The sequence below is a fragment of the Hyperolius riggenbachi genome, chromosome 2, assembly GCF_040937935.1.
Source record: "Hyperolius riggenbachi isolate aHypRig1 chromosome 2, aHypRig1.pri, whole genome shotgun sequence".
NCBI lineage: Eukaryota > Metazoa > Chordata > Amphibia > Anura > Hyperoliidae > Hyperolius > Hyperolius riggenbachi.
In genome coordinates, this window is record NC_090647.1 from 9707144 (window position 1) to 9734550 (window position 27407).

Here is a 27407-nt window from a genome sequence, read left to right on the forward strand (position 1 = left end):
TCTCTCTCTCTCTCTCTCTCTCTCTCTCTCTCTCTCTCTCTCTCTCTCTCTCTCTCTCTCTCTCTCTCTCTCTCTCTCTCTCTCTCTCTCTCTCTCTCTCTCTCTCTCTCTCTCTCTCTCTCCTCCTCCTCCTCCTCCTCCATCCATCCATCCATCCATCGCAGTAGGGAATTGCAGATTTTCAAAACAGCTTATATACCATAGCTGGGATTTGAACCCAGAACCTAGTGTGTAGTAGGTATCTGTCTTACCCTCTAGACCATGACCCACACTACATGCTAAAGCTGCCGGTAGCATAAACCATACTTCCATTATGATCAATTCGATAGAAAAAGTAGCATGATTAAGGATTTGTACTTTTTGAAAAGCATGCTTATTTATATACCATAGCTGGGATTTGAACCCAGAACCTAGTGTGTAGTAGGTATCTGTCTTACCCTCTAGACCATGACCCACACTACATGCTAAAGCTGCCGGTAGCATAAACCATACTTCCATTATGATCAATTCGATAGAAAAAGTAGCATGATTAAGGATTTGTACTTTTTGAAAAGCATGCTTATTTATATACCATAGCTGGGATTTGAACCCAGAACCTAGTGTGTAGTAGGTATCTGTCTTACCCTCTAGACCATGACCCACACTACATGCTAAAGCTGCCGGTAGCATAAACCATACTTCCATTATGATCAATTCGATAGAAAAAGTAGCATGATTAAGGATTTGTACTTTTTGAAAAGCATGCTTATTTATATACCATAGCTGGGATTTGAACCCAGAACCTAGTGTGTAGTAGGTATCTGTCTTACCCTCTAGACCATGACCCACACTACATGCTAAAGCTGCCGGTAGCATAAACCATACTTCCATTATGATCAATTCGATAGAAAAAGTAGCATGATTAAGGATTTGTACTTTTTGAAAAGCATGCTTATTTATATACCATAGCTGGGATTTGAACCCAGAACCTAGTGTGTAGTAGGTATCTGTCTTACCCTCTAGACCATGACCCACACTACATGCTAAAGCTGCCGGTAGCATAAACCATACTTCCATTATGATCAATTCGATAGAAAAAGTAGCATGATTAAGGATTTGTACTTTTTGAAAAGCATGCTTATTTATATACCATAGCTGGGATTTGAACCCAGAACCTAGTGTGTAGTAGGTATCTGTCTTACCCTCTAGACCATGACCCACACTACATGCTAAAGCTGCCGGTAGCATAAACCATACTTCCATTATGATCAATTCGATAGAAAAAGTAGCATGATTAAGGATTTGTACTTTTTGAAAAGCATGCTTATTTATATACCATAGCTGGGATTTGAACCCAGAACCTAGTGTGTAGTAGGTATCTGTCTTACCCTCTAGACCAGGGGTCCCCAAACATTTTTGGGTTGAGGGCCGGGTCAACATACTTCAGACCGCTGGTGGGCCGGAGTAAACATAAAATGATGTAGAAGTCTTTGCGGACCAGACAGTGAAGCATACCCAGGTGACAATCTGCAAGCCAATTGGACAGCAGTGTCACCTGATGTGGAATTTGATTGGAAACCAGCAAAATTTCTGCTTTCTGGCTTCCATGTGGATGGGGGGTGCTGCACTGCTATTCCATATGTGGACCACCAATATTTAAAGATGTAGCTGACTGCATTTATAAGCAATACATTTTCTGTGTGGGGGGCCGGTAAGAAAGCCTTAGGGGGCCACATTCGGCCCGCGGGCCTTAGTTTGAGGACCACTGCTCTAGACCATCAACCACACTCAGGGCCAGGCTTTAGCATGTAGTGTGGTCAGAGGTGGGACAAGGTCCTTCAGCACCCAAGGCTGAGACAGCAAAGTGCGCCCCCCCATCCCTCCCACCCCAGCTGTCACACACTGATTGCTATTACACTAAGAGGTGCCCCAGGCCCCCCCCCCCACCCCCAACACCTTAATCTCTACTTATCTGGCTTGCTGTCGCTGCCATGTCAAACACAATTGGGAATGACAGCTGAATGAATTGTGCACCCCCTCCTACACTGCGCCCTGAGGTTGCAGCCTCTCCAGCCTCAGCCTTACTAGTGGGTAAGACAGATACCTACTTCCATGCAGTGTGGTTCATGGTCTAGAGGGTAAGACAGATACCTACTACACACTAGGTCCTGGGTTCAAATCCCAGCTATGGTATATAAGCATGCTTTTCAAAAAGTACAAATCCTTAATCATGCTACTTTTTCTATCGAATTGATCATAATGGAAGTATGGTTTATGCTACCGGCAGCTTTAGCATGTAGTGTGGGTCATGGTCTAGAGGGTAAGACAGATACCTACTACACACTAGGTTCTGGGTTCAAATCCCAGCTATGGTATATAAGCTGTTTTGAAAATCTGCAATTCCCTACTGCATTGGATGGATGGATGGATGGATGAGGAGGAGAGGGAGAGAGGGAGAGAGGGAGAGAGGGAGAGAGGGAGAGAGGGAGAGAGGGAGAGAGGGAGAGAGGGAGAGAGAGAGAGAGAGAGGGAGAGAGGGAGAGAGGGAGAGAGGGAGAGAGAGAGGGAGAGAGAGGGAGAGGGAGAGGGAGAGGGAGAGGGAGAGGGAGAGAGAGAGAGAGAGAGAGGGAGAGAGAGGGAGAGAGAGGGAGAGAGAGGGGGGGAGAGGGAGAGAGAGGGGGGGAGAGAGAGAGAGAGAGGGAGAGAGAGGGGGAGAGAGAGGGGGGGAGAGAGAGAGAGAGAGAGAGAGAGGGAGAGAGAGGGAGGGAGAGGGAGGGAGAGGGAGGGAGAGGGAGGGAGAGAGAGGGAGAGAGAGGGAGAGAGAGGGAGAGAGAGGGAGAGAGAGGGAGAGAGAGAGAGAGAGAGGGAGAGGGAGAGAGGGAGAGAGAGAGAGAGAGGGAGAGAGAGAGAGAGAGAGAGAGAGAGAGAGAGAGAGAGAGAGAGAGAGATTTTTATGTCATTCCGGAAAATTCCGTCGGAATTAAAAAATTTCCGCGGAATTCCGTTTGAGAGGAATAGGAATTCCAATTTCACTACCGGAATCGGAATTAACCTAATTCCGGCCGGAATCACGGAATTTATAATTCCGCGGAATTTTCCGACCATGCCTGGTTTACATGCGACCTGTAAGCGTCCGGAAGGATGCTTACAGGAAGCAGTAGGAGGCTGGTAGACTCACAATGATCTCGCTGTTTCTGAAAGAAGCAGCAGATCATTGCGGGGGCTTAGATCAACGAACGGGAATGGATTTTCCCGTTCATTGATCTCCGGGCGAGTGGGTGGCGGCGTGCACGAGCGGCGGGTGCGCGCGCACGAGCGGCGGGAGCGCGGACAGCGGCGGGAGCGCGGAAGGTACGGATTTCTCCGTCCCTGGTTTTTTAGGAGGGGAAAAAAGGGGCGGAGAAATCCGTACGCGTGGGGGTAAAGTGGTTAAGACATTCTGTTTCTTTTCATCTTTACTCTCTTTCTATCAAACCAATCAGTTCTGCCGGACAGGTATATTTATCTGTGGGCTAAAATAGGCTATGTGTATGTAGTTTTAGAATAAAAACTAACGATTTTATCGTTCAGGCCTGTGCCTGTTCTGGTCATCTGATTGCTGCTATAACGAATCTGCCCTCTGAAGAGTCAGTCATACTACCGCATTGTTTTATTATGGTCTTATAAATTGCTGATTTGCTAGCTAGGTTGTAAATAACCGTTTCTTCCTTCTAGGATTAGCTAGTACCCGATTTCCTGTGCGAAATCGATAACTTTAGTTTATCAATTGGACATACAATCGAGATTGCATCATATATGGACCCAGTAACCTTTCTTTAAACATCACACTGCTCGCAGTCTTTAAGCCTTCGGAAGTGACTATTCCCCGAACGGTGACTGGAGCATGTCGAACGTGTTTGGGTGGCTACCATATTATGATAGCATTGGGGTCTCTTCGCCCTATCAAATCGGAGAATGGTGGCAGTGAATTTACCCGATTTCCAGCGCGAAATCTATATTTTTATTTTACCGATTATACTTACAATCGGGATTGTACATGTATGGGCACCTCCAACCACTCTTAACTGTTTACTGCACACACAGTGAATATGCCTCCAGAAGTGTCTAGGGCATGAGACCTGCATGGCAAACGTGGCCTAGTAATACGGGATTGGTGAGTGATTGTCACATTACATATTGTCGGCAGCTGCGAGATCAATCCATATTGTCAGTCTGCTCACCGTACTTCCTGCGTACGCTAACGGGAGCAGATTAGACGGGGTCACGGGGCTGGATTGTCACAGTATTTAATTTGCCAAAATCTGCTGTGCCAAAACTACCTCTGCACTAAAGCGACCAGCACTGGACCTTCCAAAACTTCATACACAGAGATCAGTGCCAGAACCATACATTATGTCAGAATAACAAACGTCTCTTAAACAGAGCCCGAGGTGGGCTCATGAAATTGAAACAAAAACCGAGGCTACTTGATCCGGGGGCTGAGCGGATCAGGTAGCCGCAAGAAAACGCCGCTCCTTGCCGCTCCTGTGGGCCGCAATTGCCCTCTGATTCCCACACAGCAGCTGGCAAGGAAGCAGGGGAGGGGCAGGAGGCATGGCCAGGGAGAGAGAGCTGCCCAATGGCAGTTCTGGAAACTCTGTAGGAACGCCCCCTGTGTGCATTTTGAGCAGGGAATCCCACAAGTATTGTCGCTAATCTTGGGGGGCTATAGCGCAGCGGTGGGGGGCGGAGGCAGAGAGCGGCGGTAGGGTGACACAGAGGCGTGTCATTAGGCAGAGAATATGCCTCTGTGTCACATCTGCTCTTCCAAAAAACACCTCGGGTTCTTTTTAAGGACCCTTTTCCACTGAGAGCGATTTGCAAATCTCAATCACAAATCGCTAGGGTTGCTACTTTATCATAGGAATCATGAAAAGTATTTTTCACGCTATAGTGATTGGATATGCAAATCTCAAATCGCAATTGCTGGCATTTGTGTTTGTGATTGCTAGTGGAAGAGAGCTCTTAGGATGTTACTGTCATGATTTACTGAAGATGAGTTTCTAGCAATACAGGGAACAGGGGAGGAATTCTCTAGAGGCAACACCACTTCTGAAAAGTTATGCTGAGGAGAAAATAGGGCCAGGGAAGCCTCTCTACAACATGCTGAACATGGAGGAGATGACTCCCGAATAATTAGGAATACGTGGCAGGAGGATCTGCAAAAAAGAGTTTACGGACCCACAATGGAAGAAAATCCTGGTGGGAGTCCCCCAAGGCTCGGTCCTTGGCCCCCTACTGTTCTCACTATACACATCCTCGATTGGCAAGGATATCTTCTCCATGGGTTTTAACTATCATCTGTATGCAGATGACACCCAGATCTACCTCCACACCCCTGACATATCCACCACTACCATACGGAAAGCCTCCGACTCCACCAGCTTGTATGGTAATAGCTGGCGAGCTTAGCTAATAGTTCCGCCACGCCAGCTGTCAGACGCCAGGCAAGAGGGTGACTGGCAGACATTTGCTCGCTCAAATACTTCCTTCACGGACAGCTGGGTACTGCTGTGGGCAGAGGAGAAGGAACCGCTCAAGAGAAGAGGCGGTGTGGAGGAGGGTGGCTGTGAAGGTGCAAGGGAGAAAGTGGATGAAGACGACACACCTGAAGGAGGAAGAGGAGAAGGAGGGTGGCTTGTCTTTTGAGGGGTGCTGCTTTTGTTCAGGTGTTCTTGCCATAGCTGTTTGTGCCTTCTCTCCAGGTGCCTTCATAAGGCACTTGTCCCTACGTGAGAGTTGGCCTTTCCACGGCTCAATTTTTGCTGGCAGAGAGAACAGATGGCTTTGCTCCGATCTGAGACACACATGTGAAAAAATTTCCAAACCGCTGAGCCCCCCTGGGGTGATGGCGCTACAGTGGCTTCAGCAGCTGACGTTGAAGGGCATGTTGGCTGGCTGGCCATAGCTGGCGATACATGGCGCCGGACACTGCCCCCAGCTGTTTCTGAGGACGAGCTCCCTCTGCTTCTATCATGGAGTCGTCTCCTCCTACTCCTCTCTGACTCCTCCTTTGAACTGTCCCCCTGGTCATCTCCTCTACCGGGAACATATGTGGTATCCGTATAATCGTCATCATAATCCTCCTGGCCAGCTGCGCTTTCCTCAGACACCTCCTCAACTGCACCAACTTCAGGTGGTTCATCATCCCCCTCCTCCATACTATCGCCACCTAACTCAGACGTATGAGGTAGTGTACCTGCGCCTTCTTGTTGTTGTTGCAGTAGTGGCTGGGAATCAGTGATTTCACCACCACCACCAAATAACTCCTGCAAAGTGTCAAATGCAGTGGATGTGGTGCTTGTTGTAGCGCTGGTGGCTGCGGGAGATGAGGTGTTCTGTGTTAAATACTCAAGCACCTCCTCATGATTTTGGGAAGTGATGGCACGTGCCTTCTTGTGAGCACTGTATTTTGGGCCAGGTCCGCACGAAATCACAGCATCACCACCTCGCACAGACCTGCCGGTGCCTGGTGGCCTTCCTCTGGGTCTGCCTCTACCTCTTACTCTACCTGGTTTGTCCATTTTGTCCATCTCGGGGGGATGCTAGGTATATGCAGTGAGGAGGGTTCACTCAACACAACAGGTAGTTAGATGCAGTGAGGTGGCCAGGTGGGTTCACTCAACACAACAGGTAGTTAGATGCAGTGAGGTGGCCAGGTGGGTTCACTCAACACAACAGGTAGTTAGATGCAGTGAGCTGGGTTCACTCAACACAAAGCTAGGTATATGCAGTGATGAGGTGGGTTAAGTAAACACAACAGGTACTGGGTATTTAGATGCAGTGAGCTGGGTTCACTGAACAGTAAAGGTACTTAAGATGCAGTGAGGTGGGTTCTCACTCAACACAACAGGTAGTTAGATGCAGTGAGCTGGGTTCACTGAACAGTAAAGGTACTTAAGATGCAGTGAGGTGGGTTCTCACTCAACACAACAGGTAGTTAGATGCAGTGAGGTGGCCAGGTGGGTTCACTCAACACAACAGGTAGTTAGATGCAGTGAGCTGGGTTCACTCAACACAAAGCTAGGTATATGCAGTGATGAGGTGAGTTAAGTAAACACAACAGGTACTGGGTAGTTAAATGCAGTGAGCTGGGTTCACTGAACAGTAAAGTTACTTAAGATGCAGTGAGGTGGGTTCTCACTCAACACAACAGGTAGTTAGATGCAGTGAGCTGGGTTCACTGAACAGTAAAGTTACTTAAGATGCAGTGAGGTGGGTTCTCACTCAACACAACAGATAGTTAGATGCAGTGAGCTGGGTTCACTCAACACAAAGCTAGGTATATGCAGTGATGAGGTGGGTTAAGTAAACACAACAGGTACTGGGGTATATGCAGTACTGGGCAGTACAATGTGCAGCTCCCTGTCACACACACAGGTAGTCACTGAATGTGCTGGGCTGCTGGCAGTGGCACACACAATAACAATTAGCAAGGCTGTGCATGCAACAAAAGTGTCAGTTTGACACACAGAAAAAAAATATGTACAGGATGAGCTCTGAAAAGAGCTGTTGCTGGGTGCTTTAAAATCAATAATAATCAGTCAGGACAGGAGCAAGCAAAGCAGCCTAGAACCTAACTAATCTGTCCCTAGGAGAAAAAGTCTGCAGCAGCTGTCCCTTTCCTCTCTCTAGCAGGCACACGAGTGAGTGTAATGGCCGCTGGACCCTGCCTTATATAAGGGGGGGGGGGGGGGGGTAGGGCTCCAGGGCTTAGTATAGCCGGATTGGCTACAATGTGCCTGCTGACTGTGATGCAGAGGGTCAAAGTTGACCCTCATAGTGCATTATGGGGCGAATGGAACTTCCGCAAAAGTTCGCCTGGTGCAGGCGAATGCGAACCCCCTATGTTCGCCTGGAACCGTTCGCTACATCTCTACTCGGAATGTATAGGGGGATAAAAGGGACCAAAAAGCCCTCATACTAAAAAAAGCAAAGCTTGGTGTAATTTGCTTTCTTAAAACAGAAGAAAATCTGCAATAATTCAGCTATAAGTGAACATTTGTGGTTACCCACAATGCACTGCCACTAAATATGCAAATTATTCCTTTTCACCCTTGGTAAGTCAAGAAAGCCTATAGCTTTAAATTTTACACAGTTATATCAAACCCACATGTGACAGCCTATTTCAGACTTTTGGTCCTTATCAGTACATGGCAAGGATTGATATAGCTGTATGAGATAGGGCTTGGACCAGTACAACAGAGTAACCAAGCAGCTCAGGGTGACCCAAACTACTAAGAATGTATAGGAGGATAAAATGGACCAAAAAGCCCTCCTACTAAAAAAATCAAAGCTTGGTGTAATTTTCCTTCTTAAAACAGAAGCAAATCTGCAATAATTCAGCTATAAGTGAACATTTGTGGTTACCCACAATGCACTGCTACTGAATATGCAAATTATCCCTCTTTGCCCTTGGTTTGACATGACACTACTTCTTCTTCTTGCTTGGACCAGCCCCTTCTTCTTGCTTGGACCGGCCCTGGGGGCAGGGCGCTACTTCTTCTTTTTGCTTGGACCGGCCCCTTCTTCTTGCTTGGACCGGCCCTGGGGGCAGGGCGCTACTTCTTCTTCTTGCTTGAAAGTTGAGGCGCTTATTCTATTATATATATAGATAGATATTTACATTTATTAAAACCGCAATAAATAACGTCTCCGGCCAATTTTAATCCAGATATGGTTTGTGACTGTGTTCTTTCAGTTTTTGCATTTATTTTGTGTATGTGCCTCTTAAAGTCCCAAGACTAATGGAGAGATTCAGAGCGAGCAGAGGCAGTATAACAAACATGTACATCTAAAGGGATGTCGGGATGCTTCTTACTGTTGTAATGCCGTCATTGCACAGAACAGCTTATAACAACACAGTGACACTCCACACTGATCTGCAGTTACTTTGTGAATGGGCCTTGATAAATTACAGAACTTCTACCGCACCTGTGAAAATATTGATGAATTAGCAAAAAATGTCTAAAGTACCGAATGCGGTATTTTCCTGACCAGATTTGTTTATCACACAGCGCTTTATGAATTGAGGCCTATGTCATATTAATGTGATCTTAAAGAGTTATGGTAGAAGTAGTTTCAAACATGACATCAGAAACTGTTGTTATCTACTACGAATGTTAATTTTTTTCTTCTACTTTTTTACAAATCGGCTGTTATGGTAACAAAGTGTATATCTGCAGGCATTTTATATATGGTATGATGTTTTGAATAATATTTTATACTAGCTGATTGCCCGGCGTTGCCCGGGTATGTATTTGGCTGGTGTTGGTTCTGCATACTTTTTCTAACCCTAACACACAATTACTTAATGACCAAGTTTGTGAGCTTTGCTGTCTTTGGTATCAATAATTTGCATTGAAATGAAAAAATCAGATTGGCTGTTTGTGGCTCCACACCCTTTTCTGAATGTGAACCCCAGTCACCCAATAACCAACTGTACCAGGTTTGAGGCCTGTGCCATTAACAGTTCAAGAATGGTAGCAATTAAATATTCCCCTTGAAAAGCAATAGGTGGAGCCTAATTTTTCTGAATATTAATCCCAGTCACCCAGTGACCAACTGTGCAAATTTTAAAAACACTGCCGTTAACAATGTAAGAATGGCTGCAGTTTACATTTTGCCAGTGAAATTTATATATGTCTCCACCCACTGATGACCCGGCGTTGCCCGGGTATGTATTTGACTTGTGTGGGCTCCGCCCACTTTCCAACCCTAACGCACAAACACTCAATGACTAAGTTTGTGAGATTTGGGGTCCTTGGCATCAATAATTTGTATATTCCCATAGAAATTAAACAAATCAGATAGGCCGTTTTTGGCTCCGCCCCTCTCCAGCATGTGAACCCCAGTCACTCAATGACCAACTGTAGCAGGTTTGAGGCATCTGCTATTAACAGTGTAAAAATGGCAGAAATTTCAATATTCCACTTGAAAATCAACAGGTGAATTTTGATTGGCTATTATAGGCTCCACCCACTTCCCTGAATATTAATCTCAGTCACTCAGTGACCATCTGGGCAAAGTTTGTGAACCCTGCCATAAACAGTGTAAGAAGGGCTGCAGTTTACACTTTCCCAGTGAAATTTGTTTTTGGCTCTGCCCACTTTTTGTAACCTGGACACAAAGTCACTCAATGACCAAGTTTGTGAGCTCTGGGGTCCTTGGCATCAATAATTTGTATTTTCTCATGAAATGAAACAAATCTGATTCACTGTTTGTGGCTCTGTCCCCTTTTCTGAATGTGAACCCCAGTGACCAACTGTACCAGGTTTGAGGCTTGTGCCATAAGTGAAAGAATGGCAGCAATTTTAATATTCTCCTTGAAAAGTGACATGTGATTTTTGATTGCCATTTTTAGGCTCCTCCCACCTTTCTGAATATTAATCCCAGTCACCTAGTAACCAGCTATGGTAAGTTTAAGAACCCTGCCATTAACAGTGAAGAAGGGCTGCAGTTTACAATTTCCCAGAAAAATCTGTTTTTAACTCCACCCACTTTTTGTAACCTGGACACACAGTCACTACTCAATGACCAAGTTTGTGAGCTTTTGGGTTCGTGGCATCAAAATTGTGCTAATGGAAGCAGTTTATCCAGCAAAGAAATCTGGCTGTTTTTGGCTCCGCACCTTTACTGAATTTACTGAATTTGAACATTTTTTGAACATTTTTTGCATTTTACCATTGAAATTAAACAAATCTAATTGGCTGTTTTTGGCCTGATCCCTTCAGAATTTAAACTCCAGTCTCCTAGTGACTGACTGTAGCAGATTTTAGGCCTCTGCCATTAAGAGTGCATGAATGGCAACAATGTAAATATTCCCCTTGAAAATCAAAAGGTGAATTTTGATTGGCTGCTGTAGGCTCCACCCACTTTTCTGAATATTAGTCCCAGTCACCCAGTGGCCAACTGTGTCACGTTTGAGAACCCTGCCAATAACAGAATGGCTGAAATCAATCTAACAAATCTGATTGGCTGTTTGAGGCTCCACCCCTTTAGTGAATTTGGACCCTAGTCACTCAATGACTGACTGTATCAGGTTTGCGGCCTCTGCCACTAACAGTGTGAGAATGGTAGCAATGGGAATATTCCCCTTGAAAATCAATAGGTACATTTTGATTGGCTGTTGTAGGCTCCACCCACATTTCTGAATATCCATCCCAGTCACCCAGTGGCCAATTGTGTAAAGTTTGGGAACCCTGCCATGTTAAAAATGTAGTTGTTGGCACAGCCCACTTTTTCTAACCTTGACATACAGTCACTCAGTTATCAAGTTTATCGGCTTTGGGGTCCTTGGTATCAATACTTTGTATAATCCCATTGAAAAATAAACAAATCTGGCTGTTTGTGGCTCCGCCGGCTTTCCGAATTTGGACCCAAGTCACCCAGCGACCAACTGTACCAGGTTTGAGGAATCTGCTTTTCACAGTATAAGAGAATGGTAGCAGATGAAATATTCCCTTTGAAATTCAAAAGGTGAATTTTTATTGGCTGTTGTAGGCTCCACCCACCTTCCAAAATCTTAATCTCAGTCACCCAGTGACCAACTGTGCAAAGTTTGAGAACCCTGCCATTAACGGTGTAAAAGTGGCTGCAGTTTATGTTTTCCCAATAATTTTTTTTTTTGCTCCGCCCACTTTTTGTAACCTTGACACACAGTCACTCAATGACCAAGTTTGTGAGCTTTCAGGTTCCTGGCATAAAAAGTATGTGAATGGAAGCAGTTTATTCACCAAGGAAATCTGATTGGCTGTATGTGGCCCCGCCCCTTTAGTGAATTTGGACCCCAGTCATCCAATGACCGACTGTAGCAGGTTTGAAGCCTCTGCCATTAAAAGTGTAAGAATAGCAGCAGTTTAAATATTCTCCTTGAAAATCAATAGGTAAATTTTGATTGGCTGTTGTAGGCTCCACCCATTTTCTTGAATCGTAATCGTATTCACCCAGTGACCAAGTGTACCAGGTTTGAGAACCCTGCGATTAAAAGTCTAAGAATGGCTGCAGTTTACATTTTCCCATTTAAATGAATGGCTGAAATTTGATTGGCAGTTTTATGCTCCGCCCACTTTTCCTGGATTTGTAACCTCGGTCACCAAGTGACCAACTGTGCCATGTGTGGGGACTCTGGCTTGATTACTGTGAGAATGGCAGCCTTTTACATGTTTTCCATTGACTTGAATGGGTGAAATCTGATTGGCTGTTTGTAGCTCCGCCCACATGTGCAGGGGGGCCGCGAGACCCCCAGAACATATCATCCCAGGTAGTAAGGGATCTGTGTACCAAGTTTCGTTCAAATCGGTCAAGCTGTTTTCAAATGATCGCGGCACATACACACACACACACATACATACACACATACACACATCCGATTTTATATATATAGATAAGTAAAAATAAAGAATTTTAGAAAAAAAACTATTTCTTTCAAGCTTTCAAAACCTGTGTTTCTTTTTCAGGCATAATGCACACCTGGATAAGAGCCACCGGTATGTAGAGCTGGAGGTTACATGCAATGCTCTTATTATGACACATGTAAAGGAATCAGATTTTTTTAGTCCCACACAGTGGCGGCTCCAGGAATTTTTTTGGGGGGGTGCTATGCAGTGCTGGACCAACTTCTGGGGTAGCTTCGCACGCCGCAGCAAAAAATGGGAGTGGCTATGACCGGGTGAGGGTGGAGCTAACTGTAATTTAAGAGTGCAACGCAAAGACAGTGGGCCCAAGTTTTGGTGACCCTTTACCTAGAAAATTCACATAATTAGTGAAACATAAATAGCTTTCTCAAGAAAATACACATAATGTGAGCAGATTTGACCAGAAAATACGTTCAATCATGTCGGCAGATTTGCCCAGAAAACACATTAAATCATGTCAGCAGATTTGACCAAAAAAAACGTTCAATCATGTTGGCAGATTTGCCCAGAAAATTTGTTCAATCATGTCGGCAGATTTGACCAGAAAATACGTTCAATCATGTCGGCAGATTTGACCAGAAAATACGTTCAATCATGTTGGCAGATTTGACCAGAAAATACGTTAAATCATGTCGGCAGATTTGAACAGAAAATACGTTCAATCATGAGGCAGATTTGACCAGAAAATACGTTCAATCATGTGGCAGATTTCACCAGAAAATATGTTCAATCATGTGGCAGATTTGACCTGAAAATACGTGCAATCATGTGGCAGAGTTGACCTGAAAATACGTTCAATCATGAGGCAGATTTGACCAAAAATTATGTTCAATCATGTAGCAGACTTGACCAGAAAAAACTTCAATCATGTGGCAGACTTGACCAGAAAACACTTCAATCATGTGGCATACTTGACCAGAAAACACTTCAATTATGTAGCAGACTTGACCAGAAAACACTTCAATCATGTGGCAGACTTGACCAGAAAACACTTCAATCATGTTGCAGATTTGACCAGAAAACACTTCAATCATGTGGCATACTTGACCAGAAAACACTTCAATCATGTGGCATACTTGACCAGAAAACATTTTAATCATGTGACAGACTTGACCAGAAAACACTTCAATCATGTGGCATACTTGACCAGAAAACATTTTAATCATGTGGCAGACTTGACAAGAAAACACTTCAATCATGTTGCAGATTTGACCAGAAAACACTTCAATCATGTGGCAGACTTGACCAGAAAACATTTTAACCTCCCTGGCGGTAAGCCTGTGCTGAGGGGCTATGCCGCCGGGGGGATGCCGCTGAGCAGTGGCTATCATGTAGCGAGACTTTGTCTCGCTACATGATAAAAAAAAAATTAAAAAACACTACTGTGCTGCCCCCTGGCGGATTTTTTAAAACCGCCAGGAGGGTTAATCATGTGGCAGATTTGATCAGAAAACACTTCAATCATGTGGCATACTTGACCAGAAAACACTTCAATCATGTTGCAGACTTGACCAGAAAACACTTCAATCATGTGGCAGACTTGACCAGAAAACACTTCAATCATGTGGCAGACTTGACCAGAAAACACTTCAATCATGTGGCAGACTTGACCAGAAAACACTTCAATCATGTGGCAGACTTGACCAGAAAACACTTCAATCATGTTGCAGACTTGACCAGAAAACACTTCAATCATGTGGCATACTTGACCAGAAAACACTTCAATCATGTTGCAGACTTGACCAGAAAACACTTCAATCATGTGGCAGACTTGACCAGAAAACACTTCAATCATGTGGCAGACTTGACCAGAAAACACTTCAATCATGTGGCAGACTTGACCAGAAAACACTTCAATCATGTGGCAGACTTGACCAGAAAACACTTCAATCATGTGGCAGACTTGACCAGAAAACACTTCAATCATGTGGCAGACTTGACCAGAAAATACAACATTTACTCACCTGCAGAAGACCTTCTGTCCCGGCCTCTGCCCGGCGCGCAGCTCCCACGATCCTCTACAGTGAGCCAGCAATGTCCATGACTTCCTGAACTGAAACTCCTGTGCTGAGAGCAGAGCTACGGGAAAATGGTGCCCGAAGCCCTGCACTGCAGACTCAAAGTCTCCAGAGCAGGGCTTCGGACGCCCTTTTACCATAGCCCTGCTCTCCGCTGCCGTCTATTAGACACCGAAAGTCAGTTCACGCTGAGTGGTGCTTTAGGGGTGCTTGTACAATTTTAGGAGATGCTTCAGCACCCCAAATCACCCCCCCTGGTGCCGCCACTGGTCCCATAGACTCCTAAGTCAGCCATACACCTAACGATTTGGCTGAACAATTGACCTTTCAATTCAATCTTGTATAGTTTTCTGCTGCACACTCCAGATTCCAATAACACATCCTATAATGCAAAGCCACACATAGCGTGAAACTGCCTGAAAAGTTTTTCAACACAGTTTCCCGCTGTGCAAGTGCCACGGTGCCCACACTTGTGTCTCCACAACCCCAACACATGGGCAACTCATCAGATGGTGGCCAACTCTATTCTCACTTAACACCATCCACAGCGGCCTAACAATCATACATAACTGAATGGGAACACAGTCCCTGTGTCAATGATGGCTGACATCAGTGAGATGCCTGCGGCATTGCATCTTCCGGAGTTACACCTCCACCCATTACTTCCTGTTAGTGTACTAACAGTACGCACAGGAAGACTAATGGGTGGCGTCGAGAACGTGCGCACAAGCGAGCAGGAGCGTGCACAGCGAGATCGCAGTGAAATACATATATCTACGCCCCTGAGGCTAAGATGAAGTCTTAGTCGGGGTCGTAGATGTACTGTATCAAAATCATTAAGTGGTTAAAGGGAAGGCCCAGGAAGAACAGAAACCAATAATCCACTTACTCGGGGCTTCCTCCAGCCCCTGGCAGCTGTCCTGTGCCCTCGCTGCAGCTCCGATGGCTTCCGGTCCCCTCCGGTCCAGATGCCAACCTCGACAGGTCGGCATCTGCTTGTGCACCACTGTGCGGCTCACTAAGTCATGCTGATGTCATCAGGACTGTACTGAACAGCCTGCGCAGTACCGTCCGAATGTTGTCAACGCAACTCTGAGAGCCGCTGGCACATGCGCAGTAGGAATCTTGCGCCGGAGGGGACCCCGTGCCACCGACGGGGAGCGGAGCTGCAACGAAGGCACTGGACGGCTGGCAGGGGCTGGAGGAAGCCCCAAATAAGTGGATTTTTTTTATTTTGTGCTCCTCGGATGTGTCCTTTAACCCTCCTGGCGGTTAATTGTTTTTGCCAAAAAGGCAAAAATCCTTTTTTTAAAAATTTTTTTTTGTTTGTTTCATGTAAAGCTACCAGAGTGGTAGCTACATGAAACACCACTAGAGGGCGCATGTGTCCCTCTAGTGCGATCGTCGCCGGCATCAATAGCAAACAGGGGAACGCGTATATAACGCGCTCCCCTGTTTGGCTTCTCATGTCGCCATGGCGACGATCGGAATGACGTCATGGTCGTCAGCCGACATCCTGACGTCAGACGCCTCCGATCCAGCCCATAGCGCTGCCCGGAACTCATTGGTCCGGGCAGCGCAGGGCTCTGGCGGGGGGGGGGGGCCTCTTGCGCCGCTGCGTCTAGCAAAGTGCTAGCTGCGCGTACAGCATTTTAAATGAAGAAAATCGCCCCACCAGGGGCTGAGATATCTTCCTGCGCGGCATAGCCCGAGCTCAGCTCGGGCTTACCGCCAGGAAGGTTAAGGTTCCTGACATTTTTGACACTTTAGCTGTGTCGCTTTGATACAGCTGTAACTTTTTAATTATTTATACCATCTTAATTATTATCTTCATCATTTATACCATCTGATATATATTTTGTTTTATTTCAGTGCAAATTAGACTTTCTTTGGGCAATATTTTCTTCCAAACTATTAGGAGTAAATGCTGAAAATACCCATTTTTTCATTTTTCACCCTTTCTAATTTTCACATGATGAGCCCCACAGGTATAAAACACATAAAGATGAATTATTTGGCATATGGGGTATCGTTTTCAAATGGGGTATATCGCTTGGCCCTTCCTGGTTAAAACGATACCCCATATGCCATGTTTTATTACTAGCTGAGCATATGGTAGAAGTTTAAAAAATATATAGGTATTGCAGGGGTTAGCAATAGGTTAATAGGCTAGGTTAAGGGTTAAAACTAAGAATCCTAATTGCACACAGAGGCTGGGTCTGCATATAATGCCCAGCCTCTGTTGCTAACCCAGTGGTTCTCAACCTTTTCAGCACATGCACCCCTTTGTGGGTCATCCCTAAGCAAATGTACCCCCTAGTGTGGCCATGACATAATGTGGGTGGAGCCAAATACTAGCGAAACACAGGTAGTCCCTGGTTAACAAATGTAAGGATAGGCAGGGACTGTGTCCATACTTAATTTTTTAAAAAGTGAATGCGATATCTGCTGTTGCATACTTGTAGCAATTTTAGTAAAATCTGGTATCAGAGGTGACAGTTGACAGCGTATATCTGCAGAGGCGTATATCTGCGCTGGGCAGGAGTGACAGCACCATTGCCTTGCACTAGTCACGCAGTATAACAGCACACACAATAAAGATCTATGGGCCTTAGCAAGGAAAAAGAAAGAACAGTTTTTTCCACCACCGCCAGCCTACCTATCCACTTCACTACTAACACCGCTCCTTCTCCTAATAATAGCTTTTATAAAAGCTTTTGGGATTAGTATTTTTGACAGTGATACACATTGAGAGCTCCCGCTCTAACACATCCAGCCACATGCAGCAGCAGTCTGCTAATGGGGCTGGATGGAAGAGCCTCTGCCTCCTCCTTTGCCTTTTCCTCCCCTTCCCGTGGCCGCTCCTCTATTCCTGGCGACAGGAAAATGCTCAACCATCCCCACCACCACCCAGGAAAACTATATTCTCCGTGTATTGCATACATACAGTACATACATATTGTATATGTGCTGCAGCACAGTTTACAATAAGGAGCATAACTAGAAATCACTGGGCCCCCCTGTAAAAATTTGGATGGGGCCCCCCTTAGGTGCCAAATAATCATAATGGGGCAGTGTTTCACCATAAAATAATCATAATGCGGCAATCTTTCACCATAAAATAATCAAAACATATCGAGCTAACATATCTAGTCTCCTTTGTACCTTTCAAAAAATATACTTGAGAAATAATAAACGTTTAACTAGGAAAATATGAAATGATCACCAGTGTTGCTCGGATACCTCATTATCCTATTCGAGTTTGGTCGAATTCGGATAATAAACTATCCAAATTCACTCGAAGTTCGATATTCGAGTTAATTGAATATCCGATTCGAACTCGGATATCCGACGTCACTATCCGAGTCTGTATTCAAGTAAAATATTCGAGCTGGCCTTAAAGAGACACTGAAGCGGAAAAAAAATGATGATATTATGATTTGTATGTGTAGCACAGCTAAGAAATAAAACATTAAGATCAGATACATCAGTGTAATTGTTTCCAGTACAGGAAGAGTTGAGAAACTCCAGTTGTTATCTCTATGCAAACAAGCCATTAAGCTCTCCGACTAAGTTAGTCGTGGAGAGGGCTGTTATCTGACTTTTATTATCTCAACTGTTCCTGGACTATTTACTTTTCCTCTGCTAGAGGAGAGGTCATTAGTTCACAGACTGCTCTGAAAGACTCATTTTGAATGCTGAGTGTTGTGTAATCTGCACATATTATAGAATGATGCAATGTTAGAAAAAACACTATATACCTGAAAATAAAAGTATGAGAATATTTTCTTTGCTGCTAATCTTCTAGTAATTATTCATAGTACACAACCAATTCATTATATCATATTTTTTTTTTTCGCTTCAGTGTCTCTTTAAATAGCTTTTAAAACTTGTATTGGAGGTCAATGATGCATGAAACCACCTTTTTTTATGAAGAAAAACATCAAGTGATTATGTGGTGATGTAGTAGTTATAAAAAAAGGTCTCAAAAATAGTAAATGAACTTCATGAAAGTGTTTGCATGAGAAGGTGTGTCCAAAATGGTTGTAAGTTGGAAGTCTTCATTTACGTCGTCTTCATCTTCTTCTTCTATATCTTCTTCTTCTTCTATATCTTCTTCTTCTATATCTTCTTCTTCTATATTTTCTTCTTCTATATCTTCTATATCTTCTTCTTCTATATCTTCTTCTTCTATATCTTCTTCTTCTATATCTTCTTCTTCTATATCTTCTATATCTTCTTCTTCTATATCTTCTTCTTCTATATCTTCTTATTTTATTTCTTCTTCTTCTTCTTCTTCTTCTATATCTTCTTCTTCTATATCTTCTTCTTCTATATCTTCTTATTTTATTTCTTCTTCTTCTTCTTCTTCTTCTTCTTCTTCTTCTTCTTCTTCTTCTTCTTCTTCTTCTTCTTCTTCTTCTTCATCATCTTCTTCTTCTTCTTCTTCATCATCTTCTTCTTCTTCTTCATCATCTTCTTCTTCTTCTTCTTCATCATCTTCTTCTTCTTCTTCATCATCTTCTTCTTCTTCATCATCATCTTCTTCTTCTTCTTCATCATCTTCTTCTTCTTCATCATCTTCTTCTTCTTCTTCATCTTCTTCTTCTTCTATATCTTCTTCTTCTTCTATATCTTCTTCTTCTTCTATATCTTCTTCTTCTTCTTCTTCTTCTTCTTCTATATCTTCTTCTTCTTCTTCTTCTTCATCATCTTCTTCTTCTTCTTCATCTTCTTCTTCTTCTATATCTTCTTCTTCTTCTTCATCTTCTTCTTCTTCTTCATCTTCTTCTTCTTCTATATCTTCTTCTTCTTCTTCTATATCTTCTTCTTCTTCTTCTATATCTTCTTCTTCTTCTTCTATATCTTCTTCTTCTTCTTCATCTTCTTCTTCTTCATCTTCTTCTTCTTCTATATCTTCTTCTTCTTCTTCTTCTTCTTCTATATCTTCTTCTTCTTCTTCTATATCTTCTTCTTCTTCTTCTTCTTCTATATCTTCTTCTTCTTCTTCTTCTTCTTCTTCTTCTATATCTTCTTCTTCTTCTATATCTTCTTCTATATCTTCTTCTTCTATATCTTCTTCTATATCTTCTTCTTCTTTCTTCTTTCTTCTTCTTTCTTCTTTCTTCTTCTTTCTTCTTTCTTCTTTCTTCTTCTTTCTTCTTTCTTCTTCTTCTTCTTCCTCTTCTTCTCTATCATTATATTATGTGTCTTGGTTTTCCTTTCTTTTGTAATATTTTTTTTACTTCATTTGTGGAAATATTTTATTTTAATAACACCATAGTTATATTTGTGTTGATGGCATACTAGGTACTAGTGAGACATTGCAAGCCACAGCGCCTTTTTCTGTGTACCCTGGCGGTGGTAAAACACAGACATCAGCAGGAGGAGGAAGTAGTTGCAGCTATTGTAGTGTGGTAATAGCTGGTAGGAGAGTGGGTGGCAGCAGAAAATAGTTCTTCTTCTGTTCTCCCTGGCAGTGGTAGCAGCACACAGACAGCAGAAGCTCAATGCAGCTACAGGAGGAGGAGTAGTGTGTGTCAGGCAGTGTGATGTGACTGTTGACATAATAGGCCCTGGTTCCTAGCGGTGGTACTAGGGCCGTAAATGAACACCATGAGGTTCCAGACAGCGGTCGTGAAGCCCACATTGTGTCCAATACACAATTGGGACAGCACAGTTTTCAACCTCTAAAATAATTTAAAATTTTTTTTTTCAAAATAATGCAGCTATTTTTGAGCGTAAATAGCTGGTGGCGCATCCTCTCTAGTCCCTGGCAGCTCTACACTCATGTAGAGCTGGTTGGTCAGAGACAGCAGGTCTGTGGTGCGCGTGCGCTTGCTGCTGGTGGATACAGGCACCTGCTGCTGCCTCTGTGCTGGCTGGACAGTGGGGGTGGATGGCTGAGGGAAGGCTTCCTCCAAGCGCTCAACAAGGGACAGCTGCAAATCCCTCATTTGTTGCGCACGGTCTCCTCCTGCAGGCAGGAACTGGCTGAGCTTTCCCTTCAGACGTGGGTCCAGCATCATGCAGATCCAGATGTCCTCCCTCTGCTTCATCTGGATGACCCTTGGGTCCTTGCGCAGGCACCTCAGCATGTGCGCTGCCATTGGGAAGAGTCTGGCCACGTCTGCTGGCACATCATCGGCAGCTCCAGAGCCGACAGTGCTGTCCTCCTCATCCTCTGCCTCCTCCACCTCATCCTCTCTCCACCCCCGGACACCACCTCTCCGACTCTGAGGCCTCTGGGAGTCAGCCAATTCCTCTCCTGCTCTCGGAGTTTGGCCAGGACATGGTTCGCCGTCAGTTTGGTCTTCCCCAGGCTGACCAATTCCAGCAGCGCTTGGCAGTGGCGGGGATTCACGCTGCTGCTGAGGCGGGGGGTTTGGGCTGGTGTGCTGGAGGATGGAAGCGGATCAGAGGAACCTGCTGCAATTCCACTGACCCTGCATGGTGGCACCACCCACTGCGTTGTTGCTCCTGCTGCTGCTCTGACTGTGCCCGATGCTGCTCCCCCCTCCTCACCCCCTTCCACCAAGCTGACCCAATGCGCGGTGAAGGACAGATAGCGGCCTGTCCCAAACCGGCTGCCCCACGAGTACATGCTAGCGTGGACCCGTTGACCCACCGCGTGCTCCAGCCCTCTCCCGACATTGGCCATCACAGAGCGGTGAAGTGCAGGGATGGCCGTGCGTGCAAAAAAATGTCGGCTGGGGATTGGCCAATCGGGGGCTGCACACATCAGGAGCGCACGCATGTCGCTCCCCTCCTGCACAAGGGAATAAGGCAGGAGTTGGGAGCACATGACCCGTGCCAGCAAGCCATTCAGCTGACGCACGCGAAGGCTGCTGGGAGGCGGAACCCTGACCACCCCCTGGAAGGTGTCGCTGAGCAGGGTCTGGCGACGCATTTTGCTGGCACGGGAAGCAGTGGAGGGAGCAGAGGAGGCCACTGAGGACTGGCTGCCAGAACAGGCCTCAGTGTCGGCGGCAGGAGTTGCAGAGGAAGGAGGAGCATTGAGTTTCTGACGCACTCCTGCTGGTGCTGCTGGAGGAGGTGGAGGAGGGCGGGTGGCTGCTGCCGACGGCTTCGCAGTGGTGGCGGGTCTGCCACTGCCACTGACAGCTTCCTTCAACTTCATGAACTCCTCATGCTCATGAAAGTGTTTCCCTGCCAGATGGTTCACCAGAGAGGTGGTGCCGTACGCAGAGGGCTCCTTCCCTCTGCTGAGCTGCTGGCGGCACTGGTTGCAGGTAGTGTTGGGCGAACAGTGTTCGCCACTGTTCGGGTTCTGCAGAACATCACCCTGTTTTGGGTGATGTTCGAGTTCGGCCGAACACCTGATGGTGTTCGGCCTTTTTAGTTCGGGTTCGCCCGAACTACTGAATGCCCGCCGAACAGGGCCCCTGTTCGGCCGAACAGGGCCCTGTTCACCCGAATACGGCCCCCCTATGGGGTCGCAGGCATAAGGGGGGAGCATGCCCCGATCGCGGGGGGGGGTCGGAAATTCCCCCCACCCCCTCCGCTAGCGCTCCCCCCTCTGCCCGCTTCCCCATAAAAAAAGTTTGATGAAAGTTAAATAGTACCGGTGGCTGGCAGTGGAGTGAGTGAGAAGGAGGAGTCCGACTAGGAGAGTGACGCGTTGAGGCCGGGCAGCGGGCGGTTCAGCGGTAGTACCCTTGTGGTACTTCCGCCCTTTCTCTGACCTCACGTCCTCTGCATACGAGGGTACGTGTCACGCGTACCCTCGTATGCGTCATCACGTAGAGGACGTGAGGTCAGAGAAAGGGCGGAAGTACCACAAGGGTACTACCGCTGAACCGCCCGCTGCCCGGCCTCAACGCGTCACTCTCCTACTCGGACTCCTCCTCCTCACTCACTCCACTGCCAGCCACCGGTACTATTTAACTTTCATCAAACTTTTTTTATGGGGAAGCGGGCAGAGGGGGGAGCGCTAGCGGAGGGGGTGGGGGGAATTTCCGACCCCCCCCCGCGATCGGGGCATGCTCCCCCCTATGCCTGCGACCCCATAGGGCCCCAAAAGCGGCATGTTCGGGGGAGTTCGGAGTTCGGCCCGAACATGCCGAACATCTGGCCCATGTTCGGCCGAACGGACCCGAACCCGAACATCCAGGTGTTCGCCCAACACTAGTTGCAGGTGGCATACTTGCACTCCACATATGGCAGGGTGAAAAAATTCCAAATTGGGGAGGTGAAGTTGCCCCTTCGGCTCGACGGTGCTGCTGCTGCCGCTGGTCTCCTTGTGGTGGTTGGGGGGGGGGGGGGGGGGTTCTTGGTGCGGCTGGTGGTGGCACTGGCAGAACTCTCCGGATCAGCATGCTGTGTGGCCTGCATACCACGCCCACTTCTGATCCTGCCTATGTCTGCAATGCTGATCCTTCTAGCAAGGCCCGCAGACGCATCCTCCCCAGGATCTGCCACCCAGTCTCTGTCCTTCACCCTGTCATCATCATCCTCCCCCTCAGCAAACATGTCCTGCTGGGATAACCCCACAAACTCCCCTTCTGCATGCATGGGCTGATGGACACTCACCACTGTCTGACTGTCCAAAGCATCATCCCCCAAAGTGCCCATCAGCATTTCTTCCTCCTCCAATTCTGCCGCAACAGCACTCCATAGCCCCGCTGTGCTTGGGTATAAGAAGGTGCTGAGTGACAGGGTGCTTGTGTTGCCCGCTGGGGCTGGAGAACTGCACTCCTCCTCCCCAGGCAGTGCTGGGCGGCTGCTGCTGCTCTTGCAAACAGGAGTGGTTGCGGGGGTGGAGGACTCGGTTCCAGAGCTAATGGTGGCCTGCTCATCCACCATCAGTTCCACCACAGAGTCTGCGTCCTTCTCCTCAATAGGACGGCTATGACCTGGCGGTGGGAGGAACATCTGCGCCACACGCTGCTGCTGTGTCTCTGCAGCGTGACTCCCAGCTGTTGGGCGGTCAAGGCGTCCACGGCCAGTGGCTAATGGCGGAATAGCCACTGGTGCAGACGCAGAACTGCGCATGGTGGTGGTGGTGCGGCTGCCACGACCTCCTCTCTTTCTGCCCTTGCTGCCCCTGCCCAAACCGCGGCTGCCAGTGCCAGACATCGTATATTTTTAATATTATACAAATGAAAAAAAAAAGTTATGTATGTAAAGGCGGGTGGGACAAGTGGGGTACTTTAATGGGGTGGGACTGGTGGTGGTGGATGTGTGAAGTGACGGACAGGTGTACTCTACAGCAGAGATCGGTGTAGCGCTAACGAGAGAGTGCGCAGTGCGCACACAAAGACCCTAGGTAACGCGGTGACGGATGGTCCCTATACACAGACTACAGTACAGTATAGTCAGCGCATACACAATAGAAGTAATATAAACAATAGGACGGGTGTAGCACTAACGAGAGGGTGCGGACAGCGCAGACGTGCATTGCGCACACAAAGACCCTAGGTAATGCGGTGACGGATGACGGACGGTCCCTATACACAGACTAGAGTACACTACAGTACTAACTAAACAATAGAAGAATCTAGCTAAACAATAGAACAGGTGTGACTAGATTACAGAGAGCTGATACAGGACAGGTATAGCAGTAAAGCTGGGCCTTGCTAACTACAAAATAGTACAATAATCTATCTAACACAGAAGTAGTACAGTAGAATAGGACAGGTGAGAGCACAGGTAAGGTAGAGACTAGAGCACAGAGCAGGGCAGGCTGCCTTGCCTAGGCACAGGGCCTAGCTGCTGGCTGCAGCTGCAGCAGCACCAGTGACAGTCTCCCTCCCTAGTCCCTAATCACTCAAACTAAACTGCCTAAAATACAATCTATCTACAATACAAAGCAATACAGTTGAATATCAAGTGTTGGAGTGTAAAAACGCTAGGTTTAGAACAATATCAATGCACTTGCACACAGACAAAAAGCACTGGAGCAGTTCTCTCAGTACTATCAGTCAGTAAGTCGCAAGCAGGACGAGTGAGGCAACATGGCGCCCACTATTTATAGAGGGGGGCTTGGCCAGGCTCCCCCTCTGTGATTGGCTGCAGTCAGAGGGCTGGGAGCCCTCTGATTCGCTTGTAAGGAGTCGAGGTGGTGTGACGTGACGCTATCCGAGCTGATGATGCTATCTGAGCTCGGATAGCTGGGATATCTCCGGATAGCTGATTGCTATCTAAGTGCGCTCGGATAGCACAGCCCGGATAGCTAATACTATTCGGGCTCGGTATTCGAGCTCGAATAGTGAAAAAAAAACTAGGATATCCGAGTATCTCGGATATCCTAGCTCGGATGTGCATCACTGATGATCACTGCCGCTCATAGAAAATGACCCCCATAGACTGAAATCTGCATGTTCTGTACAAGACAGTGACTCACCTGTGCAGTACAGTGACCCTCTTGTGCAGTATAGTGACTCACCTGTGCAGTATAGTGACTCACCTGTGCAGTATAGTGACTCACCTGTGCAGTATAGTGACTCACCTGTGCAGTATAGGGCCTCACCTGTGCAGTACAGTGACTCACCTGTGCTGTATAGTGACTCACCTGTGCTGTATAGTGACTCACCTGTGCAGTATAGTGACTCACCTGTGCAGTATAGTGACTCACCTGCGCAGTATAGTGACTCACCTCTGCAGTGTAATGACTCACCTGTGCAGTACAGTGACTCACCTGTGCAGTATAGTGATCCTATGTGCAGTATAGTGACTCACCTGTGCAGTAGACATCATATCTGAAGTTCCCAAAGTACTTGTACACATAATATCCACCCGGACAGGCTTTCACAAGAATATTCGCTCCTGTTATACAGCTTGCACTGGTTCCCGGATAGTTATTGATCAGTAGAGGAGTGGATTTTATCCCATCTCCGATCTTTGGATGGCTTCCTATTCCAAGAGTGAAGGGACTCAGAGAGCCACACCTCAGGGGTCCAACACACCCTTCCTTCAGGCTGAGCCCAGCATTGCCAGTGCCGCTGTAACGGAACCAACCAAAGAGGAACCGGTCAGTGGGGAACCTTCCAGTTGAGGAGATGCTGGCCAGTCGGGCAGTTCCATTCAACAGGTGATAGACACTGGAGTCACAAGGATCAGTGCATTGGTTGTTCCCATTGATTTTCAGACAGTCCCACTCACTGTCACAAGGATTGCCCCCTACACAAGCTGCGGCCCTGTTGGCAATACACAAGTAGGTGCCGATTCGGTTGACACAGGCGTCTGTTGGAGAACACTTGTTCAGTGTAGGGCTGGTACACTCATCGATGTCCACACACTGTTTCTTTTGCATATCCCAGTAGTAACCATTAGGGCAGCACATATATGAGTCACAGTAGGCCATGTGTGTACAACTCAAGCCATTCCCAACTAACCCAGGTCTGCAGGAACACAACACAAAGTCCGATTTATCGTAACAGTTGGAATTTCTTGTGGAGTTGCAATTGCTGCATGATTTGACATCTGTTGGAAAAAAGGACATAATCAAATGACCTGATAGATATTGTAAAGATTTCTATAAAGCAGTGCAGGTACATTATGAACTGAAGTCTGTGATTGAAGCTGGAATAGTTGAGGTTGTGTTAGAAATGGCTGTAGTCACAGGAATAATACCTCTGTGAATGAGAAGGAGATATGTATGTATGGCGTAGTGGTTAGCACTCTCGCCTTGCAGCGCTGGGGCCATGTTCTGAATTCTAGCCACTATCTGCATGGAGTTTGTATGTTCTCCCCATATCTGCATGGGTTTCCTCCGGGCACTCGGGTTTCCTCCCACATCCCAAAAACATGAAGATAAGTTAATTGGCTTCCCCATACATATTGGCCCTAGACTACGATACACACAAGCTCCTCTGAGGGACCGTTAGTAACAAGAAAATATACTCTGTACAGCACAGCGGAAGATGTCGGTGCTAAAAAATAATAATATTTAAAGGGATACTGTAGGGGGGTCGGGGGAAAATGAGCTGAACTTACCCGGGGCTTCTAAGGGTCCCCCGCAGACATCCTGTGCCTGCCTAGCCACTCCCCAATGCTCCGGCCCCGCCTCCGGTTCACTTCTGGAATTTCTGACTTTAAAGTCAGAAAACCACTGCGCCTGCGTTGCCGTGTCCTCGCTCCCGCTGATGTCACCAGGAGTGTGCTGCGCAGACACAGACCATACTGGGCCTGCGCTGTGCGCTCTTGATGACATCAGCGGGATCGAGGACACGGCAACGCAGGCGCAGTGGTTTTCTGACTTTAAAGTCAGAAATTCCAGAAGTGAACCGGAGGCGGGGCCGGAGCATCAGTGAGCGGCTGCGCGGGCACAGGATGTCTGCGGGGGACCATTAGAAGCCCCGGGTAAGTTCAGCTCATTTTCCCCCGACCCCCTACAGTATCCCTTTAAAGAAAACCGGAACTGAAAATTAAAAATCAAAATAAACATACACACATCATACTTACCTCCTGTGTAGTCTACTCATCAATCTCTTTCTCCTGTCTTGCGTCCTGTTTGTCCTCTGTGATCAAGGGAATTTTCCGTCCTCCATTTTGAAAATGGCCATTACTCCATAACAGCTTCCTGGTCAGCACACTGTTACACTGTAATATCACCCACTTCAGCCATAGGGAGACATGGACACATCAGTTCTCCTCTCAGCTGTAACTGACAGCAACTGATATATAACTGACAGCAACTGATATATTTCAGATCTGACAAAATGTTGTCAGAACTGGAAGGGATTATTGTCAGAAGAAAATGGTGAGCTTCTGAGAGGAACTGATGGCAAGGTAACTATGTAATGTTCATTTGAAGTTACCTCATGTGTTTATTTTAAATATTTTTACTCAGTACAGGTTCTCTTTAATAATAATATAATAAGTTGTTTTTAGGCGTGGCGTGGGAGGAAATGTGATCCGGATTTCTCGGGTAATTGCTGGATGAATTGTGATCATTGGTGTAGTGACCGTGGCAGATGAAATAAGGAACTAA

General features: G+C 46.4%; 1 protein-coding gene across 1 annotated transcript in view; it reads right to left on the reverse strand.

The window, feature by feature from the left end:
* Window positions 1–27407, reverse strand: part of LOC137544571 (homeobox-like protein HDP1) — a 76850-nt gene that overhangs the window by 11565 nt on the left and 37878 nt on the right. The window contains exon 9 of the mRNA XM_068265670.1: window positions 25154–25897. Within this exon, the coding sequence (XP_068121771.1) occupies window positions 25154–25897 (744 nt within the window). The remainder of the gene's footprint in view (window positions 1–25153; window positions 25898–27407) is intronic.